Source organism: Lonchura striata, chromosome 3, assembly GCF_050655825.1.
Source record: "Lonchura striata isolate lonStrDom1 chromosome 3, ASM5065582v1, whole genome shotgun sequence".
Lineage (NCBI taxonomy): Eukaryota > Metazoa > Chordata > Aves > Passeriformes > Estrildidae > Lonchura > Lonchura striata.
Genome location: NC_140705.1, coordinates 67,064,473 through 67,088,624, shown reverse-complemented (window position 1 = coordinate 67,088,624; position 24,152 = coordinate 67,064,473). Strand labels below are relative to the sequence as shown.

The following is a 24,152-nucleotide window of genomic DNA, read 5'->3' as shown; positions in this document are numbered from 1 at the left end:
ACTGAAATTAAGACTAAAAATAATACATCCTGAAAGTCACAAGTAGATTTTTGGTTTGAATTTTAACTTTTACTTGCCTCACCAAGTCTAAATCTTCCTCTCTATTTCATTTGTTCAGGGGAGGCAGGCAGGGTTTAGACTTCGGGGACTTTTGATTGTTGTGCTCAACTCTCAGATCTTTGGTACAGTGCTGCTGGGTCAGATCTGGCAAAGTCAAGCTCTCTTCATTGCTTTTTAGGAATTTGAATGTTTTGGTCAAATTAGCAGTAAGAGTAACAGTTTTTCAAGTAAGACATATCATTTTCCTGAAAATTAAGAATCTTCTTTGGTTAAACAACTGTCTTACCAAAGCCTTTGCACAGAAAATACCTTTTCTCCAATCATAGTTCAACCTGATATCTAAAGTTGTCTGTTAGACTTTTTTTCTTGATTTCACATTTCTGTCTCTCTTAATAAAAGACAAGATGGTGTGCTATGAAGGTGTCTTGGTATTGAGAAATCAAAGGAGAAAAATCTAAATGGAAAAATGCACATTGCATAGAAGTGTAAGAATGTACATCATGATGGTTTTCAAAATCTCAGCCTAGATCAAGAGAGCTTTAGGTGACAAAAGTCTGAAAACTGCCTATTGCCACTAAAATATAAATAATCATTTCAAGAAAGTGGATTTTCCCCTTTAGGGAAAAGGGGGACATTTAGGAAAATGGGGGAAGGGAAGAAATTGGAAAAAGGGGAAAACTGGAAATTCTTGAAATTGTTTTCTGGTGATAAATCTGAGGAGCAGGCTAAAATATTAATGATGATAGAAACTTTCTGTAATTGTTCATTGGCAGCATAATCAAGTATCAGATATGGTGAGACATTTTCAAAGACTATGGTATGCCACCTTAGTGAGCTATTGACCAGGTTTCTGGCTCATGGAACATACTTTATTTAAAATAATAATTTATAAAATGTATAGTTTTATTGCCTTGTCTTTTTTAGCTTGATCATCTTTATCAACCCCTGGTTGCTTTGGGTTTTTCTAGAATATTTTGTGCCCCATATGGACTGCTAATAGAGTCTGTTCCTTATTTAGACTCTACAAACATGTGTCTTATTTACTCCTTTACAATTTAACCAAAAGATTTTCATAGATGGTATTTCCAAAGGTAGTACTACATTTTGTTAGTAATAGGTTAAGCATGTATGTTCTAACAAAAGCAGTCAGACGATTCTTATTTTAAACACTTTTCACTTGGCATTTCAACTTGCATATTGGTTTGCAAGGCATTTATATGCAAAAGATAAACACTGAAGTGTCAGACTTTGCACCATTTTTCTTTTCTCATCTTCTCATAAGGAAATACAAAGTTAAGAACAATTAATTTTTCTGAAGTTTTCTACTGCTTTCAGTCTTCTCTCACTTGAAGTAAAGCAGAACTAGAAAATACCATCTGTAGGGGAAATTATACATTATAAACTTTTAAATACAGTAGATATAAAAAGAAAAATGCATCTGAAAATTACAGTAAAAGCATAGGTCTGCCAAGACGCTTTCTGACCAGTACTATTTTTTGTCGTCACACTGCAATTAAGGCTAACTAGATCATTCCATTAGAAATTTAATTTGGGTTGTTTATAAACTTTTTGATTATATTTTGTTGGGTGATGTTTCTGATGATATATCTATCCTAAATATATATCCTTTTAAGTGAAAATTTTCAAATACTACTTTCTGATGAAGCAACTTTACAAAAAAAATCCAAAATAAACAAAAAGCTGCCCAAAAAAAGTCAGAAAAGCCCTCGAGAAAAGGAAAGCCATAATCAAACTTAATGGGGCATGTTTTGAATTTTTCCAGTTGTGTTGTTGTTGTCATTGTCCTTGTCCTTCAAATACATTTATACTGTGTCAGTCATAGTCTATGGTTTTCATTCAGACTTTGCAAACTATTAAGAGGTTTACTGTCAGTGTAGCCTGCATTTTGTGCTTAATCAGCAAGAAAGACTAGAAGAGCTGACATAGTTTCCCTAATAGTTTTTGATGTTTGAAAAGAGAGAGTATGATTTTGAACTTCACAAGGTTCCTGTTCAGCAACTTTATTATCTATACATTAAATTGAGGTGTTGCATACCGACAGATGCACATTACTCTCTAAATACATAGATAATGCATAGCTGCAGTAACAGCTCTGCAAAAGTCTCCCCTACATAGAAAAACTCTTAGGCAATCAGACTACCAATCTACAAATGCCTAGTTTTCCCTCCTGTTTTGAAAAAAAAAAGTGTATTTTACAAGCTGACCTATAAATGTATCAGTCTTTTCCCCATTAATCTCTTTCTTTATCTTCTAAAAACATTTATTTATGTTTCTGAGTTAGATGTAGTCAATATTAAGTGCACTATTCCAGTCTAGCACTTCTGTGAGAGCAAAAATTATTTTTATTTGTCGTGACATCCAGCAAAGGCCTGCAGATTGTTGCCCAGACCCTACCATGTTCCTACTAAGCAGGAAAAGATACCCTGTCCTAAGAATGAAAGATAAAAAGAGCTCATGAAGCAACATCCCAAGAGGGAAGTCTTGACATGTTCTAAAAAACTGAAAAGCTAAGCAACTGCTAGTCCTGGAAATAAAATATAAAAATATACAGTTATCTATCAGAAAATCTCGTATTGCTTTGGACAGCAATGATTCACCTTTAGGACTACATCATTTCTTTATAACCATGGAATAGACCCTGGCTCATTACAGTAGCAAAAAGCAGTGAGTCCTTTAAGAAATTTTATGTTTTAAAGTTTCATTGCTATCAAATGTTAGTATCAATATTATCAGCTCAGATACCAGTTCAGACCTTACTACAGAAGGATCAGTGAGGTGGCAGAAGCTCGTATGCAGGGCCACAGTTCCCTGTTCCCTTTCTCTGGGTGCGAGTGAGGTGTTCACATTTGTTAGTCCTCTTCAGCTCTGGATGTGTTTCCCTCTCTTCAGACTGTTTGCTGTTCTAGAGGGCCTGAGCAACTTGGCAAAGATTTACCTTGTATTAGTTGTATTTCTAGATGGGAAAGCTGGAGGAGGAGAGAGCGTGAGCCTTGTAAATGTGGGTATAAGGTACACAAAGGGCCTTGCCTTTACTAAGAGTTGTCTTGCTGAGCAGAGGCTGTGTCAGGGATGCCAGCAGAGGAGAATTCATAAGCAGGATCAACACGATGGTAAAATTCTGTAAGTCCCTGATATCTTGCATCACACTAAGCTTGAAAATTTCTTTTGGCTGACTCTATTCAACCCTTTAACTCCCGCGATAAATCTTTGACACATTAAAAATAATCTATAAACTCAGAAAAATGCACTCGTCTCTCAAATGCAGAAGTTGCCCATTCCCGTAAGAATAGCAGTTAAGCTGGCACCTGGTGTGTCACACTGTGTATATCTAGATGAAAGGGAGATTCCTGGCCAGCGTGTCTCCACAGCTCATTGATCTCCCTCTGCAGAAAGACTGGTATGTCTCCCTACAGACTCCTCGGCAGGATGATTTAAAACTTGCTGTTGAGCAATTTAAAGTCTGGCATGGGATATCTGTACGTTGCACAGTGAGGAGCATATTGGTAAGCTGCCACTTCTGCTTGCAGAGGAGGGCATTAAATCCCATAGCACGAGCAATGTCCTCTCAGAGTAATTTAAGGGATATTTTTTTAACGCTTATAATATGAACCAGTGAGTCAGACTTGAGAGTGAGACATCGAGGGACATGGGAATAAGTACTTGCAAAGAAATGCAGAGATGGAAGAAAAGAGAAGAAAAATGTATATGGAACTGCAACATGAGAAGGAAATGATGAACATGTGGAGTATGTTTAGTGGGGTCACATTTTGCTTGGCATGCTCCTGTAATGCCAACCAAAAGCTCCAAGTGTTATTTTAGTGAGTAGTCATGGGCAGATACATTTGCTGACGTCTCTTGGAAGCTTTAATCTCAATGTGTTTATTAAACTCTAACCAACTGAGCTGCATGCTGGTAGGCAAAGGTTTGTAACTCAGTTATAATGACATTTCAAAACAGAAGATGATTTTACATGACATTCAACAGAATAATTACATGGATCTTCAGTTTTTGGGAGTATTTCAAAATTGTTAACCTGAATAGTTTTCTGATCAGAATATACTGTTATGGGCCCTGGAAAATCTACTTTAAAAGCCTAAACGCACCAAAGATTCAGCAGCCAGCTGTGAGGCAGTACCCCACAAAGATACTGTTTGCTGTCCAGATAAAAGAGGTTGTTCAACATGTATGGTTTGTCTTCTTCTTTAGGCATTTTTGGCAATTAATTTTTCTGTTTGTTTTTTTATTATTATTATTAATTCATCATCATACTTTGGTTAGGGGAGGGTGAACAGAACTTTCATTTCTTAGCATTGCTTTTGAGGAAAAAGTTTGTGGGAAAAAAGGCATTTGGAGATACATCTCAATCTGGATCTTTGGTGGAAAATCCTTTTGAATACCTTAGTCTAACATTTTTCAGCTATCCTGTGTTTTATAAGACAGGAAAAATATTTCCATTTACAGCCGTGAGCCAACTGGTGCTTACAAATATTAAACTTAAACAAAGTGAAGGATCTAGTAGAAAAACTAGTTCCAAATGTGTAATATTTCCTAATTTTTGTGACTTGTGTGAGGTTGGATTCCATAATGGCCCCCAAATAAACAGCCAAGGGTTCTTGAGTAGTATCTGTCTGGTGATGGTATTGTATCATGCTGGCACATTATGTTGCATCCTAGAATGTGTGTTTTAAATAAAAAGAAGGTAGCTAACAATCATCATTTCATAATGAAGTTTACAGCCTGTTTTCATGGCTGTAATGTCAGACTGGGTGTGATAGTCAAAGGTGTAGTGAGAGGATAGGATACCATTATTTCTGCCATGTGATCTTTTCAATCTCTTTTTAACCTTTTCCTGTTCACCACCTCTTGATTAAATAATTACATTTGTCTATGATAAAAACAGGGGGTGCATATTCAATAGATACTTGCATATTGGTGAAAATAATTATATAATTTAAAAAATTTAAACAGAACTTTTGTCAGGCACTACACTTTTTATACTTGTTAGTGGTTTTATTCCCAGGCAAAATGATCGCTTTGGCATTTGAGGTGCAATAAAGCATTGTAATGTTTTACAAATGAGCAGCATTTGTCACTAAATATTGACCCCCAAACGTTTGAAATGCTCACAAAGGCTTAAAACCTATTGTAACCCAGACTGATCCTGAACTACCAAAGATGTGAACTTCCTTTTTCTCCAGCAGTCTGCCAACCAGTTCATGGAGTTGGCAAAATGGCAACATCCATTAAGCATAAGTGCATGGCTCTGTGCATGTTTTATGCAATCAATATAGGGACTATCAGGGGAATTCCTTATGTACTGTCTGAAGTAATTTTTGAATTGTTACATAATGATGGATGGGCACCTTTTACCTCATGCAGCAAAGTTCAAGGCCTTTTACTTTCCCATCTCATGCACTGGAGATCTCTTAATATTGTGTCTCTCCAGCTGACTTCAGGTTTTTTAATTTTCTCTTCATTGATCCCTTCTATTCATTCATCTTTCATATTTTCTTGTACTACAATTTGGTAGCTATCAATTATCCAATGTAGTAGCCCCAACATACCCATTATAGCAACTCTTGTGTCCAGGGTATGTCTCCATATTCTCTTTAAGAATCATCTTATCCATGTAGTCTGTTTACCAAGACTTTTCTTACCCTTTTCTACAAGTTAGGTTTTTGCCTTTTTACCCCATCTGCTGCTTAAAAACATGTTACAGCTAACAGAGTTTCACATTCCTGTTCACACATGAGTTTCTTTTGCTCGCTGATTATGTTAGCAGTTTTACCTCACTTCTAGCTGTCTTCCCTATCCTTATCATTTCCTGTTAAATTTTCTAACCAAACTGCCCAAATGTAGCTAGCTTCTGTGAGAGCAACCTGGCTTCAGTTCCAAGAAAAACAGTGGAAGGTGATGACTAACTTTTCTTACAATAATTTCAATCTTGATATGAAAGATTGCCTGAAGGTAGCCAGGAACAGCCTGCAATACTGGTCACTCAGACAACTTAATGACAAAGGTCATGAAATATATTTTAGTGGGGATATGTATATTTGCATTTTATGTTAAAGCATAGCCATTCTTTAATAGTTCAATTCTTTTATTTCATTACATTTTCAATGTGAAATTATCTTTAAAGTTAAAATTATAATCTTTAAATCATGTTTTACACAGTATTCTCTTTATTTTATTTATTCACATCTGTATATCTCTTCATAGACAAGAGAAGAACCCCTAGATCATCAAGTGCATGATTGCCAGAGAGAACCAAAGGAAATTAAATACTTCTGAATTACAATACTTTGATAAAACTTTTAAGTGTTTGGTGAAAGGCAGTGAGACTCTGTAAATGGAAAAGTTGCATTTTCTTTTCAGTTGGCCTTGAAGCTTTATTTTAGGCCCATTTGACATTATGCGCACTAAAAAAAAGTGAAATATATTCCCTAATATCTAAACTGTTGACTGAGGAGGTATCTTATTCAGAGTCCTGCTACAGATTATTTTCTATGTTATGTGGACAGATTACAGTGTTTTAATCTATTTGTCTGTGGTCCTCTGTGTGAAATTATAATTAATCATTGTGTCTTTCCAACAACCACTGTCTGCCTCATGGTCCTTAAATTAACCATGCAAGAAGCTAGCAGGGATGTCAGGATAGTCTGATACATTATCTCTCTGTTGGTTGGCTAAAGTTAGGTTTCATTCACTTGTTTGAGGGGACCAGGTTCATTACAATGTACTTCTTATCTATATAAAGTCTTTGCAGTCAGTTACTGAATCATATCTGTGTCATCACTTCAACCCCATTGGCATGAAAGTAAAAGCTCTAAATTGTGACTTTTTAGTAAAGCTCTAAAACTTTTAGTAAAGCTCTAAAATTTGACTTTTATGTTAGAAATTGTAATTTTCCATTATGGGTTTTATGTATTGGTTTCTCCCTTAGTGAAAAAATATTTTCAATATTTTAGTCAATGAATAAAATATAGGAACATTACCTGGGAGAGTTTTAAGTAGAGAGTTTCAAAGTTTTCTGCCCTTGAAATCTGAAAGATGTTTGGCATTTGATAATTTAGTGGAGGATTTTTTATTTGTTTTTATATGTAGAGGTACTATTATTATCATAAAGAAGTTTAACTCAATATTCAACCCAGACAAAGCTACATAAAATATTTTGGCAACACTCCTTTTATTTAACTGATAATAAGCACTTGGTAGTATAAAGAGTATCGGCTTCAGCCTTGTTTTTTGTTCAAAAATGCAGAATATCTGCAGAAAAAATGTCTTTTGGTTTTCATAAACTATATTGTCAAGTGTAAAAGTAATATCTGTCTGAGTTTATAATGGAAATTTCTGCGAGCAGCTCTGCTATCTAAGGCGTAACTTTCCAGTCCTCTCACTGTGATTACATTTGTCATGTCCCAGAGCTCACTAGTGAAGTGTAAGGCAACCAAGCCTTGATGGAGCCAGTAAGAAATTAATCTGTCTGCCACAGATACTTCAGAAAAAATTATTAATGTTTAGTAGCAAGGAAGTGGCTACCCCTTCAATGGATTGAATGATGACAGAAAGTCTCAAAGCCTTGATAAGGTTGTGGCCAGGCTGGCTTTTGGTCTAGAAGGTAGATAAAAACACTGTCTTTTGGGTTTTTAAGCATGTCTGGTTTCTTTTTCCTGTATGCATGCTGAAGTGAAACTTGCTTATTCATCTTGCAGGCTATCTTTAAACTGAATCATAATTTTTATATGTTTGTCTCACAATAAATATGAGGTACAAGGAGGTGATAGTGCTAGAGAAAAGTTTTTATTATGATGGAAATAAGAAACTACTTATTTTGCTACAGGTGACAATTGATAGACTCAATCTTATTAAGTAGCAGATTTCAGGCCTATAAGTCTTAGGCTCTGTAAGTGACTGGCTATTCATTTGCTTGTAGATTTTTTAATTTTTTTTTTAACAGATCCACTGATCGCCCAATATTCTATGTTCCCTGCATGTTTTCTTATTTCTGGGGCTATTTGGAAGTATATTCATTCTGAAATAATGCAAGAAATGCTTTAGCTAAATCTATTATTTAAGGAGATTCAAGAGATGAACACTCTTAACAAATATTTATAGAAATTGGATAACCCTGCTCTTCAGATTAATACAGTGAGTGTTAATCAACTCTCTGGTTGTCTAGGCTGGGAGCTCTAGTTTTTGTAGAATTATGCTCTCTACTAAGACAAAATCAAGAAACTACTTGGGAAAGGAATAAGAGGCAAAAATTGCTAAAAGTAACACAGCTGATGTTATTTTTCTGTCAAACTAATATGCTCACTTTTGAGCCAGAATTGGCATAAGATGGGACAGGAATTGATAGTAAATGAAACAAAGTCATTTTTGCTGAAATGAAGTGATTTTGAGAAGTGGTTGTAAATATGAAGTGGGATAGTTTGACCATCAGTTTAGCAAAGTTAACACACTGGAAGCTTGCAAGTCATTCCCACCACACTTATCCAGTTAAGGGTATCACCTGGTTTCTCTAAGAGCACACCAGGTCTTTTTCACCTCCATCTTCCTCTCCCACTCTCAGATCATGCCTGGAAGATCTGTCCTGCTTCTGAGGATCTGGTTGCCACTGAGAATGATGGCTCTATAAGAGGACCAAACAGCTTCCCTAACAGAAAGTATTAGTAGTGAAGAACTAAGTAGTTTAAGTAAAAACAGTATTAAATATTTTCAGAACAATAAATCAATCTACCACATGCCAGCTTTTGCCTAAGGGTTATAATTCCTAGGAACTGGGGAACACTCACCTTTCTCAAACTTTTCTTCCATAGTCTCCCCAGTGGCAGCCTATTTTTCCACAGAAGGCCGGACAATTGAATACCCACCCCTTTCCTAGGAGTATCTTTTTAACTGTTTTTTTGCTCTTTGAGCTCTGCATTGGCACGGGGTAGTACCATTTTGGCCTGGAGCTTGGAAATATGTTGTTGTGTTGCTATTTCTTCTCTTGTGACTGTTGGAAGTCTTGTGTTATTTCCTCCAAAAATCCTTTTTCCTCCTCCTGTTATTGACTTAGGCCCATTAGTTTCTTCATAAAGCTCTATCTATTCACCACAGTTTAGTTAACCCATTATCAGTAATGTTAATGCAATTTTTGCATTTTTTTGTCTTAGATTATTGTCTTGCACCTCCATGCTGATCAGGGTCCCACTGAAGTCAGTGGGAAGTAGTGCAGGAAAAGCCTGAGCAAGAGGAAGGTACACAGGGATTTGCTTTCCATTGTGAGAAATATAGCTTGAACCAGCCATGAGCTGATAAGCAATATGCGTTTGCCTAAATCTTGTTAGTTTCATGAAAAGATGAAAAAACCATTCATGGCCAATAGAGAAAACCTAAGATGACAAAAACTTGCTAGTGGCAATTATTTTCCAGCTGGACTAAGACTATTGCCCTTACTTCAAGGGACCTTTTATCTGTTTTTCTACATCACTTTAAACACTGCGGATGCTCCTACAAAACACATCCTTTTCCTCTTCCAGGAGGATTAAGTTATTTTAATTTTACATTTAATAAAATCTTAATTAAGCTGTATGATCAGCCTTCACAAAATATATTTCCCTACTGGAAAAATTGCTAGCCACACTCACTGGTTTATGATTTGGCCCTGTGGAAGGCTAATAGTTGCCCTTGCCTCTACTTCACCAGTCTTCTGGCTTTTCTTTTTTAGATACAGCTGTAGATTTATACATGCTTCATGCTTCCAGATTTAATATGGTCACAAACTAACAACTTTGAAATGAGCCTTTGGTGTGCTACCTTTACATTTCTCAGGGTGTTTCTTGCATGGGTCACATGGGCTTCACTGAGTCTCTATCCAACCACTTGGAGCTTCCTGCACAGAGAGCAGGCTGCGAGCCAGGAGGCTGTGGACAGTCCTAAACCCACACAGTGAGTCAGTGATATGGTTGGAACTGGAACTGAGTGGCTGCTAGCTCTCAGCCTTAAGTGCATTAGCTTAAATGCTTCTCATCTTCTTTATTTCCCTTGGTATGAATAAATAGACTCAAATTCCAAGGAATTGCATAAAAGCTCCCAAAATTTGAGAACCAGAACCATACTATTGAGATCAGCACTTCTTACATAATACTGGAAATTTGGGAAATACAGCCTTAAGATTGTCACTTATCAGTCTGGAGGTTGTGGATCATTTTCATCTCAGGGCTACAGAAGTTCTGACTTCCTCCTTCACAGGGTAGCATATTATTAACATTTTTCTGTTTCAAGCAGAAACAGCCTTTCTCTAGAAAGCTGTTTCTCTAATTGAAGGAGAATATATAGAGATGCTACACTGACAATGGCACTTAATGGGACCTGGTCTTTAGAAAATAGATGCGTTATCAAGGGTTCCTTACTTTGTGAGGATTTTTGTTTGAATTAACATGAGACCCACAGGGAGCTGTGTTGTCTTGTGATCTGGTATGCTAGCAAGCAATGGTTAATCCATCCTGGAAGGGGGATGTTTAGGTGGGACAAGGACTGGAATTGAAGATTCCCTGTCATTTCCCAAGAATAACATCTGGATCTGTGTGAACTGATTTGGTAAATATTTTTGTACATTACATATGCTGCCATTTGCATGTTGAGTAGTCCGAATACCTGCATATATTACATTGCTTCGATAAAAGTCATTTTGATAAACTCAATACTCCTTGTATAGTCCCTGCATACGTACAGGGATTTGATACTAATTTACTCACATGTAAGATTTCATTTTGTTATTTAAATGATGTGTACAGTGAAGGGAGCCAACTATACTTGTATTTGAAAAAGAGGAAATTATATGATAGATGTGCTGTTTTATATCTGACTTTGTAAGAGTAGTTTTTGATAGGTTGGAATGTGTCTGAATATTTAGAAAAGATCATGGGAAGATCAATGTCACAGATATTTTTTTTCTCCTTTAAAGAAAAGTAGACATGAAGTAGAAGAAAAATTGTTATAGAGAAAAGAAAATATCTTGATTTTTCCTTCATTCTGCATCATTCCCATAAGTTTCTATTTGAAGCTATCACTGCATTTTGGCTGCCACTTTTACTGAATCTACTTAAATACATTTTAAAGGTGAATGACTTGGCTGCTTGACATTTTTGTTTTAGGTTATGCGGCAATCTATCTGATTTGCAGTCAGAGCAAAAGCATTACAGCTTGAAAGAATAGGTTTCAAAGCTTTTTTCCCCTGCAATCTGTGCACATGAAGGTCTCCCTACATTAACATACAAGGCCATCAAATGATGAGGGCAGCTTGTGGAAGTGCTGGAAAAGAAGTGATTAACTAATTTAAATTAATTTTTGAAAGTATAAATTTGAAACTTAAAAACAAGGTGTGTCTGGTGAAGTTGAATAAAGTAGAGGTAAATATGAAGCTGTTATTTTTACTGTGCTTAGCAAACTCAGCTGGAGTTTTATTTTCAAAATTTTGGCCCATACCACACACACAAAAATATTCAAAAAATAATAGTGACACAAAGTTGGATTCTTCTTGTGTAGCCTTAGTGAAATAATAGACATGCTAGTGGTCTGGAGATGAACTGCAAGGAACCAGACAAGGATATATGATTTCTTAATATCATTCAACTGTTGCTTATTTTTTCGCTCTTGGATAATGGTGAAAAGTCAGACTAAATGCTATCTCAAGTCCATATTTTTGGCAAGATCAAGCCAATATAGGGTTTACATTTTTCTTTTGTAGTTTCTTATTTATCAATAAAATTCTCATCTCTCATTAAAAAAAATTAAAGATCTCACATGATTTAATGTTCTCTTATAGAAAGTGTTTATGTAAGTCTTTGCAGCTCAGAGAATTCATAACATAAATTCATATTATCAGTGTTCCAGCAATCATGTGTGTTTACAAGGTTGATATATAAAATGAATGAAAATTGTAAAGAAACATTTTACAGTGTGACATTGAACCCATCAGCTTGAGTCTGGCAGGTTCCCAGTCTGAGTGTAGTCTTCTGCCTTTCACAGTTTGTTTCCTATCTGCATGACAAAAAGGACATTTCTCTCACCAAAAATGTGGTGGCATTTCACAAGGTCCTAATTTGGTACTGTTTGACATGTCAGGAAGCACTAAGAAGTGGACCCTTACTTTTAAAACCTGCTCCTCTCTTTACATCCTAGCAGCTGAAGTACATTCATCCTCCGTGGTCATGTAGCCTTGAGGTTCCTCAACTTTGGAATTAAAGAGATGTGTGCAGTCACCTGCATCACCTTGGTTTAAACATCATGTTCCATGGAAATTTTCCACTTTTTGTTTTTAAAGGTTGAGAGTAAAGATTGGAAATTTAGGTTAAGCTATTTTGCCATTTTAAATATAAACAACAATAGGTGCAGGGGAACATAGCTTGGTGACAAACTGTTTAAACTGTGATTGAAGTACTAAGAGTTGAAATAGAAGAAGAAATATTTTAAACAGTGCTAAAAAGAAAAGGTGTTTTCCTGGCAATACGTGCTCTGAAATGTAAACTACATATCATCCAATATATTTTAAGCCCTCATACATTTGAAACTTCAGCTGCAGTAAGTACTGATTGCTTTTGCACTAGAATTGATTGTACTAGAATTGATTATGCCTGTCCATATAATTGCCGGGTATGGTGCCAACAGCCCTGGGGTGCAAGAACTATTTTGTGGAGCATGCTAATGAATATATGGAGAATAAAGTTATTCACTTGTGTCCTCAGGCCTTAACTTGTAAGTTTTATACTGCATTGTCTTTGTAAATGTGGGTGTACAGGAGTATTTATAGATTTTGTCTCTCTTCAGAGTCAAAGAAGCAGAGGAAGTCTGCAGACAGAAAAAGGGGAAGTCGCTATACAATATTAGACAAAAACATGATTCTGGAATTGTAAGTAAAATTTGTATTAATACTTCTGTTTATAGTTTATATCACTTGTTATATATTTTTCTCTTTGAATTTTATAGGTAAGTTATTCTTGATGTATGTTTTTGTTTTTTATTTAGTGTTTAACATTTTCCTTAAAGGTGTTAAATTAACAAACTTAAATCTGCTTATGCATATTACTCCACAAAATAGATGTAGCACAAGCAAGAGTATCTATTGGCCTCACTGTGCCAATCTGTGTTCTTCCAAGACTTGATGTAGGATGCACATAGAAAGCAGAAAAGTAGTTTTGGTCTTCCAGCTTATTCCATTTGTATTCACACTTTTCTACAAATACAGTGTGAAAGGAGGAACTTCAATAGTTATAGATTTTTCAAGGTCAATAACTGTATCAAATACAGTATTTTCTGATCCACTGATACAGATTTGTTTGGAATAGAATAACTAGAAATAGATAATACTGGGCTCTCACCATTCTTTTGAAAATAAATAACTTCAGTGATAATAGAGTAATTCTGGTCATTCAGTAAAACCTTTCCCCTATGATTGCCTAACCATTGTAAGGAGCATGACTGATTTTACAGAAAAATTATTCTGGTATTACATTTAATTCATAACTGTAGAAACTGGCCATCATTTATGTCTGGAAAGTATTAGATTTTTTTCACATGTCTGTGCCTGCTCCCAACTACCCCAAGACATGACTTAATTCTTTCATGCTTTGTAGTCAGTCATAGTTGTGTAGTCATATTATCTGTGACACATCTTGTAAATGAAGCATGAGGTAATTTACAGTATTCTAACTAACAATTTGATACAGGAAGCAATAATATTGCATTTATAGTTTCTTATTTTGAATGTTTTGTGAGAATTGACTGTAGCTAGTGTCACAAGAAATGTAAATGGAGTGCTAGTTTGGTAAGGAGTTATAAAATATATTTTATCAATTTTGTTTAAAAGAAGATCAACACTTTATTTCAAAAGAACCACCCAAATTAGCATTGTTTTTCATTTCTCCATCTAACATATACTGCTGTATATGAAGGCACTGAGAGATTTCTTTTAAGAAATAACTATTTCTTCAATTATTCCTGTATCATTCTTTTTTTGCACTGAAACAGGGACCTTCAGTCTGAGTGATAATTTGATGAGTGAAAAGGAAAGTAAACAAAAATATTTCACAAGCAGTGTATAGCTGTAGTCTACTTCAGTTCTAGCTTCAAAGTTTATTTGTGAAGCCAGTTCTACGTAAATATAACCAAACATTTGCCTATGTATTTCTATGCTTTTCATATTTGTGTAAGATGGTTTTGTGTACACTCAAATTTTGTCCTTATTTTTAAAATTTATTTTATTTTTCAGAAAGCAAAGATAAGTATGAAAATCTGAGAGAAGAAATTCAAAAGCCATTGTTACCTGGTTACCAAAATTCAACATGCCTGTGGGTGGGGAGTGAGAGGGAAGGAAACTACATCATCCTGATCATTTGCTTCCTTGACCTTTTAAAATTTGCATTTTGTTCTCTAGAGTTTTCCACCAACTGATGTTATTCTGCATTCATTCATGAATGTGATCACTTTAATGGAGTGCCCAGAAATAGACTAGATATGGACTTTAAACACCTTCCCTGTACTCTGTATCTCCTTTGCCACTCAAAAATGGTATTTTGTAAAGTGTAATGGTATATTACAAATAGGACAAGTCAGCACGCATAAAAAGTGGTATCTGCATCAGTTCTGAACATGCTGAAAATTGCATTAAGTTGAACTTCGTAAGAATGCTACTCGGCACAGTAAAACGTTTCCATTCCTACTGGCAACATCAGACACAAATACTTCATGGCACTGCACTTAGTTTAGGGAAAGAAATGTTACTCCTAGTGAATTGTTTGTATCTGTTTCATGTTGGCATTTGTAGTTTGTATTTTGAATTGTTAAGTGCTGTTTATACAGTATAATCAATGCTTTCCCAACTTGTTTGGTTGCCCTCCATGACTAAATATTTGTGGAACAAGATGTTTACTGTAACTATGTTTAAAATCGATAAGGCAGCATACTTTTACTTCATCTTCTGCCAGATAGTGAATGCCAGGTGGTATGGGGGTCAGAAATCCAGCATTAAAAAAAAAAAAAAAAAAAGTGTACAGAAAAGCACAGAAGTATGATAGAGAGTATGAGAGCTTTGGCTATTATAGTTTGTTAATATATAAAGCAGCTAATACTTTTACATGAACTTTAGAAGGTATAATATAGTTTTAACTGCTGATCAATTAAGTCAGACAGGCTTTTTGCCAGATGTACATGACTTCCCTTCTGGAATTAGCTTTACAGTTAATTTAAAACTGTTTAAAAACTCCTTTAGAGAGCTATTAAAAGATGCATATGGAGACAACATTTATGAAAAACAGTAGCCAATTCTAGTGATATGTGGGTGACCTGAGCCCTGTGCGGCAGGGCAGCCCGCTGCTGGCTAGACCACAGGTGCCTGGATAGCCTAATAAAGTCTCCACCAAAAGACAGGAGGACTCTTGAGGCAATGTAATCCACGTGGGTTTATTGAGGAGAACGAGGATGAAGGAGATGGGAGCGGGAGCAGGGAGACACTGGGACGCAGGGGAAGGAGGCTGCAGGAGTGAGCAGGGAGGAGGGGCCAGAGGATATAACTGGGAAAGGCAAGGGGGTGGATGGGGTACAAACAGTTCAATGGGAAGGGGGTTTAAGGGGGGAGCAGAGACGGAGTGGCATAAACTGGACCAATGAGAACAAGGGAAAGGAGTGGTTAACTCGAGAGAACTAATGGGGAATGGAGAACACAGAACTATCTAGAACTAAAGGAAGGTACAAACAGTGATGAGCATAAACTGGGGAGGATACAACATATGATGGGCATATCTTCATTTACATGGGGAAGACAGGAATCCAGGGGCAATACTTTTCCTTATACCACTGTGGTTTCCCAAGGCATTCCTGGAGAATCCTTCCCAGGACCTCCTCCCACAGTGACAGAACATAGACTACCAACTAATTGACATCAATGTCACACTTAACAGGATTACAGATATTTCTTCCAGGCTTTCAGTGTCCCTGACTAGGAGGTTAATGATTGAAATATATGACTTAGGGCTTCTATTTTAGACCACATGCTTACTTCCTATTTGCAATCCAGAATTTGTTTTGCTATATCAGTTTTGGACTGCTCAGCTGTCCTGGTTTAGGCCAAATTTGGGAAAAAACTTCTGGAAGGAGCCCCCAGAAAGCAAACCCCCATGGCCCCTCCCCACCCAACTGGTTCAGGAAGAATTTCCTCAGAGAGAAGTGGGGAAAAAACCTGTTTATTTAACAAGCAAAACACTCCCCAGCACCAAAAAAAAAAAAAAATAACAACACCAGACTCTTCCACCACTCTGAAGAGATGACAAATTCAGAAAGTGTCTCCAGGGAGTGGTCACCCAGTTCTCAGTCTCCTACGCTGGGGATGCCCACTGCAGATCACTAAATGCAGGCTCTTGGTGTTTCCCAGGTCCCAGTCCAGAGCAGATTGGAATGATATTCAGGAAAGGGAAAGGAAAAGAAAACAGTCCAGGGAAAAGATTGGACTGCTTAGCTAAACTGACTAATAACCAAAAGCAAAGCAAAAGCAGAAGCAAGAGCAAGCAAGCAAGCAAAGCCTGTCCTAGACAACAGACCATGGTGGGAGATGAGCTGGCTGATAACAAGAGAAAACAAACCTTCACTTTCAGAGTCAGTTCTGAAAGCATAGAATATAATATCAAACATAACAGAACACACAACTGGGGATACAAGCACCATAATGTCACCCTAGGACATTCCACCCCTTATCTCCATATCATCAACAGACTACTAAACATAATGTAAAAACTTCATCCAGTAAAAACTTCCATCTTTCATGTACTCATACGCATTTGCTTCCATCTCACTTGCTCAAACCTTCAACACTTACATATTTCCTTCTGTCTCATGTCTGTGTGTTTTCATGTACAGACAATGGCAGTAACATCCAGCCAACAATGATTATTTGCACATGAGTCTCACTCCACAATCAGATCTCCCTGAGGTACACATCGTGTTGTTCCATCTCTCTGCATTATCCACCATGTACAACCTGGTCCCTGAGCAAAGACAATCCTACGAATGGGTTTGTCTGTACTTGAGGCAGAATTGATCCACACTGATTTCCCTAACAAACCTCTGACATGTGCCACTGGGACTTTATCTCTGTCTACTGTATTCAGGGGCTCAGACTGGGCAGGACCTGCTTGGTTAGTGGAACCTCAGCTGTTAACTAACCAGGTGGCCTTTGTTAAATGCTGCTCCCAGTTTTTGACAGATCCCCCACCCAATGCTTTCAAGGTGGTTTTTAACAGTCCATTGTACCTCTCCACTTTGCCTGCAGCTGGTGCATGGTAGGCAATATGGTACACCCACTCAATACCATTTTCCCTAGCCCAGGTGTTGATAAGGCTGTTCTTGAAATGAGTCCCATTGTCTGACAAAATCCTCTCAGGGGTACCATGCATCCAAAGGACCTGCTTTTCAAGGCCCAGGATGGTGTTACGGGCTGTAGCATGAGACACAATGTCGGTTTCCAACCATCCTGTGGTGGCTTCTACCATGGTCAGCACATAGCGCTTGCCTTGGCATGTCTGGGGCAGTGTGATGTAGTCAATCTGCCAGGCCTCCCCATAGCTGTACTTGGACCACCACCCATACCATAGGGGCTTCACCTGCTTAGCCTGTTTGATGGCAGCACATGTCTCACAGTCATGGATCACCTGAGAAATACTTTCCATGGTTAAATCCACCCCTCGGTCTCATACCCACTTATAGATGGCATCTCTACCCTGATGGCCTGAGGCATCATGGGCCCATCGTGCTAGGAACAACTCTCCCTTGTGTTCCCAGTTGAGGTCTATCTTTGACACCCTTATCTTTGCAGCCTGATCTACCTGCTGATTGTTTTGCTGCTCTTCATTAGCTCTACTTCTGGGGACATGAGCATCTACATGGTGAGCCTTCACAGGGAGCTTCTCTACCTGGGTAGCAATATCTTTCCACTCTTCAGCAGCCCAAATTGGTTTTCGTCTATGCTGCCAGTTAGCCTCTTTCCACCTCTCCAGCCACCCCCACAGAGCATTGGCTACCATCCATGAATCAGTGTAGAGGTAGAGCTTTTGCCACTTCTCCCTTTTTGCAATGTCTAGGGCCAGTTGAATGGCTTTGAGTTCAGCAAGTTGGATTGATCCACCTTCTCCTTCAGTGGCCTCTGCAACCTGTCGTGTGGGACTCCATACAGCTGCTTTCCACTTCCAATTCATCCCTACAACGCAACAGGAACCGTCAGTGAACAGAGCGTAATAATAGAGAATAGAGCGTGTTTCCTCTGCTGGCGGTTGGTTGCATGGTGGAGCTTCTTCAGCCCGTGTCACTGGTTCTTGTTCTTCATCTGTGACACCAAAACTTTCACCTTCAGGCCAATTTGTAATTACTTCCAAAATCCCAGGTTGATTCAGTTTACCAATATGGGCGTGCTTTGTGATGAGAGCAATCCACTTGCTCCATGTAGCACTGGTGGCATGGTGGGTGAAGGGAACCTCTCCTCTGAACATCCACCCTAGCACCAGTAGTCAGGGTGCCAGGAGGAGTTGTGCTTCTGTGCCAATCACCTCTGAGGCGGCCTGGACTCCCTCGTAGGCAGCCAAGATTTCCTTCTCTGTTGGGATGTAGTTGGCTTCAGACCCTCTATAGCTCTGACTCCAAAATCCCAGTGGTCAGCCTCTCATCAGGCACCTTCTGCCAAAGGCTCCAGGACAGACCATGGTTCCCAGCTGCAAAGTAGAGCACGTTCTTCACATCTGGTCCCGTCCTGACTGGGCCAAGGGCTACTGCATGAGCAATTTCCTGCTTTATCTGGGTGAAAGCTTGCTGCTGCTCAGGGCCCCAGTGGAAATCATTCTTCTTGCAGGTGACCAGGTAAAGAGGGCTCACGATCTGACTGTACTCAGGAATGTCCATTCTCCAAAAAGCCCTATGATAGCGCCTACAAAAGCTTGTGTCTCTTTCTTGTTGGTTGGTGGGGACATAGCTGTGATCTTATTGATGACATCTGTAGGAATCTGATGCCGTCAATCTTGCCACTTCACTCCCAGGAATTGGATCTCTCAAGCAGGTCCCTTAACTTTACTCTTCTTGATGGCAAAACCAGCTTCCAGGAGGATTCAGATGATTTTCTCTCCTTTCTCAAACACTTCTGCTGCTGTGCTCACACACACAATGATATCATCAATATACTGTAGATGTTCTGTAGCCTCACCCTTTTCTAGTGCAATCTGAATCAGGCCATGGCAGATGGTGGCACTGTTCTTCCACACCTGGGGCAGTCGATTCCAGCTATACTGCACTCCCCTCCACATAAAGGCAAACTGAGGCCTGCATTCTGCTGCCAGAGGAATGGAGAAAAATGCATTAGCAATATCGATAGTGGTGTACTACTTCTCTGCCTTGGACTCCAGCTCGTACTGGATTTCCAGCATATCCGGTACAGCAGCGCTCAGTGGTGGAGTCACTTCATTCAATGCACGGTAGTCCACTGTCAATCTCCCTTCTCCTTCAGATTTATACACAGGCCAAATGGGCCTGTTGAAGGGTGAGTGGGTTTTGCTGACCACCCCTTGGCTCTCCAGCTCTTGGATCATCTTATGGATGGGAGCCACAGCATTTCAAGTTGTTCTGTACTGTCAGCACAGTTGAAATGGCAATTGGTACCTGTTGCTCTTCTCCCTTCAGAAGTCCTACGTAGATGGATTCTCAGACAGTCCAGGCAAGGTGTTCAATTGCTGGATGCCCTCTGCTATCCCAAATACCCACCTGAGTCCCTTTGGGTCTTTAAAATACCCCCTTTGGAGGTAATCTATGCCCAAAATGCATGGGGCCTCTGGGCCCATCACAATAGGGTGTTTTTTCCACTCATTTCCTGTCAGACTTATATCATCTTCCACCAAATTAAAGTCCTGTGATCCACCTGTCACACCAGCAATAGAGACAGATTCTGCCCCAATATGTCTCAATGGGACTAATGTGCATTGTGCACCAGTATCAACCAAAGCCTTATATCTTTGTGGTTCCGATATGCCAAGCCAACAAATCCACACAGTCCAGAAAACACAGTTTTCCCTTGCCTCTACCTGGCTAGAGGCAGGGCCCCTCTAAGCCTGTTTATCCTTCTGTTCTTGGACATATGTCTTAGAGGTTCCTTCAAGGGGATCGGACGTGTCATCACCATCATCATACCTGGCAGTCTGGCTATGGGCAGCTGGAGCTGCTCTCCTTTTGGTGGAACTTCGTCTCCGAATCTTGCCTTCCTTCAGTTCATGCACCCTTTGTGCCAGCGCAGCAGTAGATTTTCCATCCCATTTCCTCATGTTTTCTCCGCAATCATGCAGGAAGACCCACAGCTCAGCTTGTGGGGTGTACCTTCTCTCTCCATCTGAGGAACATCTGTGTTGGATACCAGAACCTCTGATCTGTACTGCCGAGATTTGGAGAAGGTCCTCGTTAATCTCCTCCCTGAGACTCATGATTCTCCTCTATCTTGTCTTGTAATTTCTGCAGACGTGTTTCTACTGCTGCAATTCTGGCATGGGTTGGGCCATGTACAACATCTGCATATGCTTGGAGCTTCTTTGCCATATCGAGCACGGTCTCATCCCTCTCATCCCACTTCATTATTGCTAAAGCAGAAGCATATTCATTTGGCCCAAGTCGTACAAGTTTTTGCCACATCACAGATGTACACGGTACCAAGTCTGGATTTCTAGTTGTTATTTAATCTGAGAAGATAATCTCTGCCACTGCCATTTCTCTCAGATGTTGGATCCCTTGTTCTATGGTTTCCACTGGGTCTACTGCATATAAAGATCATCTGCCTACCAGTATCTTTGTGCTACACTTTCCAGAGCCTGTGCCCAGAGGCTGTGAGGGTCATCATTCCTTGGTCAATGACAGGACCATGTGACAGGGATCCCAAATGCCTTGCTTAAGTGTTATCCAGAATTGTAGCCTCACCTGCAGCATCCCAAAGATGGACCAACCAACTAATTACAGACTCATCAGGTCGTCAAATGTAATCCTTTCTTAGGCCACAAAGGTCCTTTAGGGAAAAGGACTCAGTATTGGCCTCTGATCTTGTACCAGTTACTTTGACTCCTGATTTTATGTCAGGAGGTGTTGAGGGTCCTTCTCCTGCATTATCATCATCATCATTATCATCCACTGGTTGATCAGTCTTTTCCGTGCTCTTTCTACTTCTCGTGCTAGTAGCAACAGCCATTGGTTGAGGCTTAGCTGCTGAGTCTGGTTTAGCTGCTACCTTAGGCTCACTGTCTGGTTTAGCTGCTGGCTTCAAGCTGGGTGTGTTGGCTGCAGCCTGAGTGACTGGGATAGCTGCTGATTTATCTCCCTGCCCTCCTTCCTCTGTCTGCTGCCCTACAGTATCTAGCAGGGTGCGATAAGCATATGCCAGGGCCCAGCTCACTGCAATGATCTTTTTCTCCTTAGAGTTATCATGGCACTTTTTTTTCAGGTAGTTTGCCATGTCAGGTGGATTCTGCATTTGTCTACATGGAAAGTCCCAGGCTATAGGGTCAGAAAATTCCTTTAAGATTTGGCCCATATCCTCCCATTTCCCAGAGCACTCAGGATTTCTCACACTTGGGTCTACTCCTGGGTCAGGGGTCTCATCAGCCCCTCTAGAAATCTCAGCCCTCATTCTAGAGAGACTGCAGACTGTCTCAGAAAGCTTACCAGATTAAACACCAGAAAGATCGTCTCTTTAACATTCAGGGGAAACTCAACATTCTCTAATGAGAGGTAACAGATTCAGAAGAGAAGAAGAAAGCAAAGGCTGAAAAGCCTCATCCCCTGCTTCCCCTCTTACGAACTGGCTGCACAACCATAACCATGAACCATACATTCCTGGAACAGACTTCAGCACATTTATAAACCCCAAGCAAGCCATTACACCCAAGCCCAGCCTGATGGATATTCTGGGCAATGCCCTTCTACTGCAAAATCTATGTATTAGGGACAATACCGGAGCTATTCCTGGATAATAAAAGAAACCTAGAGGGATTAAGATCTCAAAAAACCCTAGGGACCAGAAACACATGCAGGCCTCCACCCCAAGAGACATTATGAATTCAAACAACATAGCCAGTAACTGCTCTATACCAACACAAAGTAATTGGAACCAGACTATGATTAGAACAGGGTTTTTTCCACTCTCTCGAGACCCACATTGGGTGCCAAAATATTTGTCCTGGTTTAGGGCAAATTTGGGAGAAAACTTCCGGAAGGAGCCCCCAGAAAGCAAACCCCCACAGCCCCTTCCTCCCCATCTGGTTCAGGAAGAATTTCCTCAGAGAGAAGTGGGGAAAAAACCTGTTTATTTAACAAGCAAAACACTCCCCAGCACAAAACAAAACAAAACAAAACAAAAAAAAAAAAAAAAAAAAAAAACCACCAAAAAAACCCCACCACATGACAAAACCTCTTTCACTACTCTGAAGAGATAATGAATTCAGAAAGTGTCTCCTGGGAGTGGTCACCCAGTTCTTAGTCTCCTACGCTGGGGATGCCCACTGCAGATCACTAAATGCAGGCTCTTGGTGCTTCTGTGTTTCTCAGGTCCCAGTCTAGAGCAGGTTGGAATGATATTCAGGAAAGGGAAAGCAAAAAGAAAACAGTCCAGGGAAAAGATTGGACTGCTTAGCTAAACTGACTAATAATCAAAAGCAAAAGCAAAGGCAAAAGCAGGAGCAAGAGCAAGCAAGCAAGCAAGCAAGCAAAGCCTGTCCTAGACAACGGACCATGGTGGGAGATGAGCTGGCTGATAACAAGAGAAAACAAACCTTCACTTTCAGAGTCAGTTCTGAAAGCACAGAATATAATATCAAACATAAACAGAACACATAATTGGGGATACAAACACCATAACGTCACCCTAGGACATCAACTGATAACAACCCCTTCCTCCAGTCCATACTTAAAAGTCCCAAACCAATCAGCTTGATTGATAATGTTTTTCTCTCAAAGCTAATTTTTCCTGAAAGCAGACCATGTGTGCAACTCAGTTGGATGCAGGTGCTCACAGCTTTGGAGCCTGAAAGACACTGGGGTAAGGCAAATGAGCTCTAACCTTCTGGGTTGCATTATTCCCTGTCTAATCTAGCACATCAAGAGACATTCCGAGCTGTTCAGAGGCTAATATACTCTACAGGGTGTCATAAAAGGAAGTGCAAAATATGACCTCAGGAATCTGTTATTCTTCACATATACCAAGCACTAGAAAATATGTTTTTTTTCACTGTGTGAAAAGTAAGTCTCCTGTTGCTGATAAACCTATGTGAAAATCTGTACTAGCAGTAATTTCTGGCAGGGATATAAATTACCAAGAATGGAATTCTAAAATTTTGTGTTGATGGGAGTAACATTACTATTTGGGGAAGAGAAAACAAGAGATTATTTGCTGTTATGACTAACTTATGGAAAAAAAAAAAAAACTTTACAGAGTAAAGCTATTTTAATGGCACTGATTCAAATCCATGTTTGTATTTATGTAAACAGTAGTCTTCTCCTAACTTTGCTCCTAAGTGCAAGGATACAGTAGCATGTTTTCATTTGTAGCCTTCCTGTTCTCTTCAGTACCTACAGTATGTATATTACTATACTAAATGAAATAATAGATCATCTAACAAAGATCACTATGTGCAATACTGTATTTAGTGTTTCTATTCCAATTTTTTTTAGAATGTTAATTTATAAGAAAATAAAAGGAATAATGAAACAACTGTTTTCTCTTGTCACTCTCTGGTTATGCTGTAGTTTGCTGCATACTATTTGTTCCCTAAGCACCACATCCCATTCTGGCTCCTGTGATCAAGGAAGAGCCTTTGTGAAGAGAGCAGAGGAAATAAGGCTTCTCTTTGGTAGTGACAGTAATTCCCAGTTATGTGGATACACTACCTTTTCCCCAGGTGGTGGTAGTGAGAGCTTCAGTGTTCTTTAACCAAGGAGACTATGTAAAACTCACTCTCCAGCTTGTGAATGCCTCCCACTCTTGCATTTGGCTCAGGTTTGTAACCTGGTCCTACTATATTGCTGAG

At 39.1% G+C, this 24,152-nt stretch overlaps 1 protein-coding gene across 2 annotated transcripts in view; it reads left to right on the top strand.

The window, feature by feature from the left end:
* FMN2 (formin 2) overlaps positions 1-23,839 on the top strand; it is a 162,496-nt gene extending 138,657 nt beyond the window's left edge. For both annotated transcript variants that reach the window (XM_077782126.2, XM_085576737.1), the window contains 2 exons: positions 12,895-12,976; positions 14,336-23,839. In XM_077782126.2, coding sequence (XP_077638252.2) covers positions 12,895-12,976; positions 14,336-14,362 — 109 coding nt within the window. In that variant the 3' untranslated portion in view covers positions 14,363-23,839. The remainder of the gene's footprint in view (positions 1-12,894; positions 12,977-14,335) is intronic.
* Positions 23,840-24,152: the final 313 nt, after the last annotated feature.